This window comes from Fulmarus glacialis, unplaced genomic scaffold, assembly GCF_000690835.1.
Source record: "Fulmarus glacialis isolate BGI_N327 unplaced genomic scaffold, ASM69083v1 scaffold4681, whole genome shotgun sequence".
In the NCBI taxonomy this organism is placed as follows: domain Eukaryota; kingdom Metazoa; phylum Chordata; class Aves; order Procellariiformes; family Procellariidae; genus Fulmarus; species Fulmarus glacialis.
This window is the reverse complement of record NW_009190726.1, coordinates 44,344-54,928: the sequence shown is the minus strand read 5'-3', so window position 1 is coordinate 54,928 and position 10,585 is coordinate 44,344. Positions and strand designations below refer to the sequence as shown.

The 10,585-nt window shown below is 39.2% G+C and overlaps 1 protein-coding gene across 1 annotated transcript in view; it reads left to right on the top strand.

Moving 5' to 3' along the window:
* Positions 1-8,217, top strand: part of PI15 (peptidase inhibitor 15) — a 23,142-nt gene extending 14,925 nt beyond the window's left edge. The window contains exons 3-6 of the mRNA XM_009586313.1: positions 4,018-4,136; positions 4,415-4,547; positions 4,697-4,812; positions 7,787-8,217. Coding sequence (XP_009584608.1) covers positions 4,018-4,136; positions 4,415-4,547; positions 4,697-4,812; positions 7,787-7,922 — 504 coding nt within the window. The 3' untranslated portion in view covers positions 7,923-8,217. The remainder of the gene's footprint in view (positions 1-4,017; positions 4,137-4,414; positions 4,548-4,696; positions 4,813-7,786) is intronic.
* Positions 8,218-10,585: the final 2,368 nt, after the last annotated feature.

The window sequence follows — 10,585 nt, the reverse complement described above, 5'->3', positions numbered from 1 at the left end:
CTGCTGACTTTATCAATGCTAAGATTTTAGTCCTAACGTTCAACCAGCATGTGCTGTGTGACTGCAGAGCACACCCCAGAGCTGCCTCATAAAGCCTCATAAAGTGGTCTCTGGTGTTGAAACTCCCTGTGTAGAAGCACTGGCCTGTTCCCTGTATTCAGTCCGCTTGACAATTTTCAAGTGAAGTGTAGTTTTGAAGTGTAGTTTTGCAGGGAGCAGTGCAGAGAGCACAGTCGGACGGCTTTCTAGGAAAATAATCTTTGGCTGAGGAAAGAAAAATAAATTGGCCAAAGGATGTTCACTTCAAGTTGCCAGTGGAAGTGTGGTGAGATGCTTTAACTCTATCGCAGCTCAGTTAAGGAGTGGGGAGGGTTTCCATGCTGGACCAAATCAGTGATCCGGAGAGTTTGGGGGGGGATCTTTATACTGGGTGGAAGGAAGGTGACTGCTTCCCCAACTACTAACGACCTAGCAAATGAAGATTTGCTATCCCCAGGGAAAGAATGAGCATAGTTTGGCACTGGGAGTTTGCATGATTAGCATTTGAGGATGAGTCACCTCCTCAGATCCTGACCCACTGAGTATGCAAATCTTTCTCCTTTTTCCCTTTTGCAATTTTGTGTTCGTGTCAGGCAGCTTTCTCTAACATTTAATAGAAACACTGGATTAGACATCATTTCAGAGTTTATTGTTTTGTTTATCACACTATTTGTTTAAACTCTTTGTTAATTTCCTTGAGCTTTTAAATTTCTCCTCATACAGAAACTGTCCCTCTGGCTTTCAAGTTACTTCAGTTTCTCTTTTTAGGATATTTTTCTATTTCTTTATATGCTATTTATCTATGTACAACAATGAAGCCTCATGGGTTCAAAAATCTAAATGTCTTTGCCCTGTTCTCTTACATGCCCAAAACAGGGGACTGAACTGAGATACAAATTAATACAAGTGTGGACTCAGGATCAGACTTCTTTTGAAAGGGGTGAACTAATGGTACAGTCTCGTACAGTTTAGAAGATTTTAGGTCATTATGAGATAATAATTTCTCTGCTTCAGCCTATATTAATTATTTACCTTTTCTTGAGGCGATGATCTAGGGCTAGTCCTAGAGGGACTGAGACCACCTTTTCTTCTAGGAAAACAAAATAAAATAAGGAAGGTGAAGCACTTCATCTTGTCCTATGAAATACAAATGATTTACATAGCAGGAGGCGACTCTGTACAAAGGCTTTTCACCAGCCTGCTAATGAAGGAATGGAGGAGATTAAAAGACGCTGCATATGCTCACCTCCCCCTTATTTCTTATTCAGTGGTTATTTTCTTTCTCTTTCTCTCTCTTTTTTTACGTTGGCCAAAAATTTCATATGTCCAGAGAGTGGTCAAGAGTGATAATGGAAAGCAGAGCACACCATATATCACAGTAATGCTTACCTGCCAAACCCACAACTTTTTAACTGAGTTTGAAACAACCCCCTGAAACTTTACCAGTCAAATGCTGCAGATGATTCCTGAGAACCAGAAAATGAAGCTGAGGAGAAATGAAAGTGGACTGGCAATGCTCTCACTGTCCAAGGCGGAGGCCGTGCCTAGTTTAGACAGGGCATTAATAGTGGAAACCTAATACAGTCTTCACATTTCTTTCAAACACCTAACATACTATTTTGCGAGGCAATTTAGCACGCAAAAATATGCTGGGTGGAAATCAGGAGCTCGGTGCTATTTGTGCAAATACAGTACACATTTAGATTATTGTGGGACTGCAGCCAGGTCACTTGGGAGCAAGCACGCAAACCTCATGTTCAGCCTCCTGGCAGGGAGCGCTCGTGCCAGAAGCATGATTAATCCCAGCAAAGGAGGGTGTTTATGGGGTGTCACAGTCCTGGCGGAGCTGCCCCTTATGGATGCACACCAGGCAGCTGTGTTTGGACCCACGCGCTGGATCCATGTGCTCCTCTGTTCCCCTGGGCCTGGGCAGGCTCCAAACGCCGACTGTGGCCCCGGCCTCTCAGGCACACTTCCCAGGCACACTTTTATGCTTGTACCTACTGTTGCCCCCTCTTTAAGCCCTCTTTTTGGGACCACTGATGTACCACAGAGATTATAAAGGGTTATTTGTACGCTGGCCACATGCTGCTAATTGACTTAACGTCAGAGATACAAAGCAGAACAAATGTCTGTACACAATTTTCTTCCTCTTGGGCCCTGGAGCACATCCTGGGTTTTGGATGGTGCCGAAGCAGCTGCAGGTCCCCTCTCCTGTGCCCTAGTGCTCCAGCTTAGCCTTCTTTTCCCAAGTTATAGACTTATCTCTAACTCCTCTGAGAAACTCCATTTTTCAGAGCTGAAGTCAAAGTGTTCCCTGACTTGAAGACCATTCCTTCTTAGCATGCTTCTTCCGAACACTTCTCTGTTTTGTCTTTTTACTGGCAATTTGCTTTGACTTTGTTCTGGGACCTTTTACGAACAGGTGTAAAGTAAATCTGCTCTGCTTTACGCACCATCCATCTTACTTTCCCTGAGGTGGTTCCGCTTGAATGGAAGATCATTTGCCTTAAGGGTTCATATTGATCTCTGTTGCACTTCTGCAGCTTTAATCTAGGAGGTACCTCACCCACTCCATGTTAGCAAAAGCTTGGTTCGATGATATAGCAATTTCATACAATTTACTAAATTTTGTCCTTTTCACTTAGAGAAATTTCATAAACTACCAGAGAGAGTCAGAACATGAATTACTGTCCTAGTCCATGATCTGTGGTCAGTCTTTTCACTCTGCAGGTTTGCAAAATTAAAACTATGGATTCAGTGTTAGAAATCATCATTAGCTCATAGAACAGAAAATATTTCTGATGTGGGCCACCTTATCCTTGGATAAGTTTATTTCTGACTTTGCCTCTTATTTCATACCTCAGAGAGCATACTCTTTTATTTCGTAGCCACTCAAGATTTATGTGTTTGGGTTTGTGTTTAAAAAGCTGCGGTGGGCTGGGTAGGCAATTTTACCACATTCTGTTCCTGCTTTTCTACCTGCAATTCACTAAAGCTGTCCTGCACCAAAACAACTCCACTCAAGGTATTCAAAATGCACATCTAATTCCAGGATCTAGAGCCTACTTGGGTATCACTCAAACACTAAGATATATTAGGATTTGTGTGTACTTGTAATATAACAGTGAGATACTCTTTATCTGGAGCTCCAGTGGTGCGGTAGGTTCTATTGCTGGTATCTCCGTTATTGCTGAGGCAAGCCTATTTGTTGTGGAGAAAACAGTGGAGTTACAAATCAAGCGTGTAAGTGAGCAGGAAAAACATATAAAGGAGACAGTGTTTAAGTTCACTTGTCATGTTCCTACCATTAGGGGAGAACTTAAGAATTCAAATTGTCTCTTACAGAGCTGTTATCTTTTTATTCCAGGCAGGGAGCAATGTCAGCTCCCATGCAGAATAAAATGATGAAACTCATACCACACCTGGCAACTATCCATAGTCTTTGCCCTTGTGGAATCCCTTTTCTTGACCTTGTGGCCTCAAATATGAAAAGCTGCCACACACACTCTCTCACTCTCTCTGGCTATAGATACTCCTGAGATCCTATTTCAAATGTGTTGGGGTTTTGTGGGGTATGTAATACCTGTGCTGAATTATTCTTCCCTGTACGCCTCTACTTCATTTTAACTTCCATCTGAGTCCCATCCAACATTTCACTCCTCTCCGCACATGGATCTCATCAACACAGAAGTGAAAATGGTAGGAGAATGCCTGTTCAGGGAAGGGCTTTTCCAGAAAAAAGGGAGAGATCTGAATACTTGGCTTCCTCTGATGAGGTGGGCGGGAATTCTGTCCGGTGTTAGGGCAAATCCTGCTAGATCCTATACATGCTGCCCCTGAGCTCTCTGCCTAGGTTACAGAGCTGATGTGTTATATAGTATATTTGTGACTTAAGATACTTGCTTCTTGTGTTCTTGCACTGTGATCACTATTTGTTTTTTCTGTTCTACTGCTAAGGATATTTTATTTTGTCAGGTTTGGGATGAAACTCTTGCCAAATCTGCAGAGGCTTGGGCTGCTACATGCATTTGGGACCATGGACCTTCCTACTTACTGAGATTCTTGGGTCAGAACCTGTCTGTAAGAACTGGAAGGTAGGCAGATATACCCTACAAAATGGTTATTTTGTCAGCCTTTGAACAGCCTTTGAGATCCAGAGCTTAGACTAAGTATCATCCAGTATTCTAGCAATAATCGATATCCATCTGTGTTCATTGGGCTTAAGAGTATTATTGCTTAATACCGTGCCCTAGTGATGTGTGGAGAAATGTGTATTTAGGTGACTTGCATCAGAGGGATGAGGAGCAGAAAGTTCCAAAATACGTACATCTAAAATGACATGTTTTTCTTTCTGTCTTTTAAACGAACCCAGGTATCGATCTATTCTCCAGCTGGTAAAACCATGGTACGATGAGGTGAAGGACTATGCTTTCCCTTATCCTCAGGATTGCAACCCCAGGTGCCCCATGCGATGTTATGGACCCATGTGCACCCATTACACACAGGTTATATAAATTACATTCTTCTATTCAAAATCTACCGTCCAAAGCTGGACTTTTCTGTGATGTATTTATAGCTCTCTCTCAAATAAATGTGTATATATATATATATTTCTTTTCAATTTGGACTTCACCAATAATAAATATTTATTCAGATGGTTTGGGCCACTTCCAATCGTATAGGCTGCGCAATCCACACATGCCACAATATGAACGTCTGGGGATCTGTTTGGCGACGAGCTGTTTACTTGGTATGCAACTATGCCCCAAAGTGAGTTGCTTTCTTTTAATATTGTTTATTTTTATACTTCATGCATGTTTTGGTCCTCTCATAGGACTGCTTATTCCTTTTTCTGCAGCTTGACCTCTATTTGTGCTGTTTCTGCGGGCTGCTCCTTCACTCTAACTTTACATCTGAACATACAGAAAATGCATGACTTTGGTATAGAAGGAAGAAAAGGAAGTAACATGATGTGAATGGAACAAAACCAAAAACTTGTTTTCTGTTGTTGTTGTTGTTATTATCATCATAATTCTTTTTGTCTTCCTCCTGTGTGCTGACTCCACTTTACTTTCAATTCTTTATTTCTTCAGTCTGTTGTATATACTCATGGTGAGCTAGACTTCCTCAGGTCATCAGCAATCCCACTATAGATCAGGCCCTTGATTTACTGTGAACACATGTTGTTGTCCACAAGATGATACCTTTGCTTATGACCATGCTGCATAAGGGCATCCATAGCATAGGTTTCCTACAAAGTCCATCTACCTAAGCTTAGTGTCTGCAAATCTCATCTTGCCTTCCATATTAGGGTCCTTTAAAGTATAGGTCATAGACACCCATAGGTGGCCCTATATCAGGTAGCTGTGCAAAGATCTGTGTTAGGTTGAAATGAAGAAATGAATTTTCTCCCAGCGTTTCCTAGACATCATCCCAAGTTTACATCTGGGTGCAGAATGAATCAATAAAGTGTGGCTCTGGGAGAGCTTCGATTTGAGGTCTGGTTTGGACCAGTGCTTCAAAAGCAGCGTGGACAGTGTAAATGGCTGGTTTCTCTGACTGTATAATATTAGGCAAAGCCATAGTTCTGTACAGGAATCTAAGTATAATTAATTGAGCATGTTTTCCATAAACGCTTAGTGGCACAGGACCATTTGTGGTAAAGAATATGCAAGAATATGTCATCATTATAGTTGTTACATGAGTAAAAGAATTTTTAAAGATTTTGCAACTTAAAAAAAGATAGGATTTAGTAAGAAAACTGACTTGGGAAAAAACCATCTTTGGAAATCAAGGAGATTTCTCTGTCCTTTTGTCTTTAATATCTACTAGAAAAGGGTGGTAAGAAATGAATGTGAGGGAGCAAAAATCAGGAAGCAAAAATTGTATATGACTTTTAGCTTTATGACATGGACAAGCTGAAAACAAAGTTTATAAGAGAAACCCAAATATTACTTTTTATATATCTTTATTTGAAAAAAATATTAAAAATTACAAACTTGCTAGAATACATCTCTCATGTTCATATGTAGGAAAAGAATGGTTTTATATATTAGGCATTATTGAAAACTGATGCACTGTTGATGAATTAATGACATTTTATATTTTCTCAGTCTAAAAATCCCACTGTTTCTCAAACAGCAAACCAAAGCCTGGAGTTACAAGCTGCTTCTCTGGATGAGATTTTGAGTAGACCTTTGATTCATAGGTGGTGAAATCGGGATTTTCACATCTACTTATTGCACAGTCACAAAAAGGATGTTGAGTGGTCTTGCCTGGCTTAAGTTTATATTCCTAAGAATTAATTGAGTTAAGGACATTGGGCTTAGAGTTCTTGGGCACACATGCAGAAATCTCTTTGCCAGTCAATAAAGGCTGTGTCCTTCTGTGTAACCAGCATATCAGAAACTCCTTTGAAGAAGAACGGGGTGAATATTACAGCCCCGACTCGAGTTATTAAGATTGGAATTTGGCAATGATTTAGGATTTGGATCTCCAAGAATTTTCACTGATGCCATGCTGTAATGCTGAAAAATATCTATGCTTCTGAAGTCAGGGAAAAAAAAAAAGTTAAGGAGGATAATTGCAATGTTTAGAAAGGCCCTGCACCTGGTTATCTAATGGACTCACACAAATCAGCTGTGCGTTGCGTAGAAAATGAAGCAGAAATCAGCTTTCAGCAAACTCTTTCTGGATTTCCATATCTGTTATCAAACTAAATATATTTCCTGAGCACTCAGTCTGCTGTACCCATTTGGAAGAGAAGTAGGAATGAGCAAATTATTTGAGAGATTCCTACTTTCTTCCAAGACCAGGGCTTTTGATCCAATGTTATTGGCTGGGAGGTAGGGGATGAGAAAATGTTTCATAAATAATTGCATTACTCACTGCTATACCACGTCACATGCAAACTAGAGGAAAGTTCTCTGCTCAGTGAGACATAACATTTAAATAAAAATCTAATTTTAACTTACTTTCTGCCTACATCACGAGTGTTACACGAATCTCTAAAAGCCTGGGGTTTATATAAGCACCTAAAAGCCTGGATGTGTTTTTCAGATGTTCCTAGATCTTTCAGAGTTACCTCTTTTCACATGATCACTCTCCAGACTTGCACCCCTTTGCCCCCACGCTCTATTACACAGCTCTATTCACCAAATGAGAGCCCTCCTCATCCTCCCATTAATACCTATGAGACCCCTACAAATGCCCAAATACTGTTCTTTTTAATACATTACTGGTGTGAACAGTTTTCATGTTCCCTTTTCTCTAATCACAAATTCAGCGTCAGAGCTTCACAATGTGGACCTAGGGTAGTGCAACCTAAGAAGAAGATTTCGCCCAGAGTGCTCAGGCAAAACCTTGCACCAATGCTTATGTTGCTAATTTTATCATAAATAAAATTCTGGTAAAAAATACTCTGTCCCAGGCTCAGAGAGTTAAAAATCACTTGGCTGTAGGCAAAAGCAAGACGACTGGGACTTCACCACAGAAACTAAAGGATATGGAATGGACCATTGGCTTGGGGTGACATGGTCATTCTCCTGTTGGTTTTTGGGAGTTGGTAGATCAATGTTTGTCAGTAACCTACAAAAATACATTAATGTATGTTTTCAGTAACAGGGCATTTATAGGATATCACTGAAGACATTAACTTTAATCACTCAAAACAAGTATGCTTAATTAATTTTTTTTTCTTCATCTCTGAAATTACTAATTATTCCTTTTCCTTTTTTATTTTCAGGGGGAATTGGATTGGAGAAGCACCATATAAAGTAGGAGTCCCATGTTCGGCTTGTCCTCCAAGCTATGGAGGTTCTTGTACCGACAATCTTTGTTTCCCAGGAGTAACATCAAACTACTTATACTGGTTTAAATAAGTTAAGGTTTACATTATTTTAAAAAAAAACATGGATGAGTAACAAGAAGCTTGTATATTGAATTTTGCATATATTATATATAGAGAGATATTGTAATAATACTCTGATGTTTTCTTTTTGTATGCTTTTGTATAATTAGCTTTCAAAGTATAGTGTAATTTGGTTTTAACATTTTGGGATTTAAGACTCACATTAACCCTTTTAGATGAACATTTTGTTAAAGGAGAGCAAACTAATTCTCACCTTAGCAAGTGTAGCTTCCTGAAGATTAGGTTCTATTAAAAGCACATTAAAAAAAAATAGAATATGACTTCCTTTTAAAAATAATAGCTCCAGAAAGAGAAGAGTGATTGTTTAATACTGTGCTTTAAAAACGGAGTGTGATGTGCAAAGCAACAGATTGTCCTCATGCTCCTAATGGTTCCTCCCATTTACACCTGTGCTTTCACCTGCAATGTCAATGGGACTCTGAGCAGAGGAAAACATATGTGCAAGAGAAACTGCAGGATATTACCTACCTCATGCACAACATCAATTCGTTTATGGCGTTCCAAGAGTTCAGCACACGGCTGCTGCTATCATCAACGATGCCTGTGCGCAAACAGGAAAGTTAGAGAGAATGAGGAACCACATTGGCCAAGATGCAGTGGCTGTTAACTCACATGCCTAAAGTCTTAACAAGATAGAAAGCTACATCACTTTAAATATACTGGTATAATAACACAGCCTAACTCTACCTTCCTGTGTTTCTGAATACAGTCATAATGGTATAATGGTGCTTTGCAGCAGTATATTTATTCTTTTACAGGAAGGTGAAGAAATACATTGCTACAAAGCAACATATATCAATACATGACATCCATACTGTCTTTTACACTATAAGTTTGCCAGTATATGTGCTATCCCCCTGGCTGAAACTCAGCCAGGTGAAACTTTTAAGGAGAGCTCAGACGTAAAAGTACATAAAAGGTTTTCCAAATAAAAGACATCAGGCGATTTTAAAACTTCATACAGATTTGTGACAAAAATTTCAAATTTCTAAAGCAATTGGCAGTGTCCTTTAAAATATATTGCACTATTTCCTGAAAATATCTGTATGAATTAATAAAAGCCAAATCTGTTTATTCATACCTTTCCTGCCAAAAACGGAATGCCTTATGGGTGCTTACTAGAACATTCATAAAGAGGACCTACACTTTAAGCTAGAATATTATACAACTAGTTTTCTTGAAAAACAGATTATAAAAAAGGAGGAAATCGAATGTCTGCCACAACTACTATGTCATTGAAATAGCCTCGACTTTGGCTTTATATTACAGGGCAGAATGTACTCCACTTTAAATATATGTGTTTAGTCTGCTTGCACTGCTACATTTAGACCTCTGAAATTTATGGGCTTTGAAAAGCAATACTGCGTAGAGCAAGCAGAACAACAGAGGATAGTTTCACTGGTGCTACACATGTATGTGTCTTTAAGTCACAAATTCAGTCCTTTTGAGGGTGTTTGAGACTGTCACCAGAATATGAAGTATCACATTGGTGATATAAAAAGAAAGATCAGAGTTTGAATTCCTCATGTTAGTTACTCTTTTTCTCCAGCAAGATAGCTGTGGGGTGGGGAATGGGCTCTACAGTGTATGAAACGTAACAGCCCCTCTCCATCTATCCATAATCTGATCCCTCAGAGAACGCCAGCAACTGATCTGTGGCTCTTCAGACACTTCTGGATAGTGACACTTCTGTATCTGACAGGACAATAGCTAGACAAGTATATTGTCTTAAATGTGTCCATGTTTTAAAAGCACAACACTTGTAATATTCTACTAACTTCTATTCTAACAGTTACAATATAAGTGATTTTCCTTTTGGTTTCAAAGGGGCTTGGACTTGGACAGTGCTCAAACACTTTGGCTGAGTAAAATCCAGTCCTGTTTTGGGAGTGAAACACAACCTTTTTGCATCATCTATGTACATATTGAAAGAATTCAGTGAGACAAAACTACTAGGTGGGTCACTAGCCCTCAACCAGCTCAGTTTTTGACAAAGATGCATGCGAAAAATACATTTTTGTTCTGCATAAGAAATCTTCTCTAGAGGTAGAGAGAGCACAGTCAAAATAGTGCGTCTAGCCATTTTCAGTAGTGTTTTTTTTTGAATACAAGATAGGAAGCAAAAGTTCAGGTTAAGCCATGGAGCCTACAACAGTAGGTCTAACAATAAATGACTATGCACTTTGGAACTTGCAACTTGTATGTTGTATGGTACACTTTCCAAACAGGACTAGACATTGTAAATTAATTTATAATTCTGTAATTCAGCTGAAATTATTATAACGGGTATATATGTTATCGTATCTGTTACTTTTTAAGTTGCTACAAATACCTTGATTTTGTGGAATATTTTGTTTTCTGTGGATATAGAAAACTTTGCTTTTAACAAACAGGTATGCAGGTTTTTTCACAACATCCCATAATGGTGCTATGGATTAACTATTGTAATCACACTGTAGTTGACAGCAGCAAAAAATGATCTGGGTATAAGCTATTTCATATGAGCAGCTCCTGATAAAACCAGCCACAAGCACCCAAGCATTAGCTGAATATTTTTCATTGAACAGAGAGGATTACAGCTCATCAGATATTTGGTTACCACACGAAATTTGC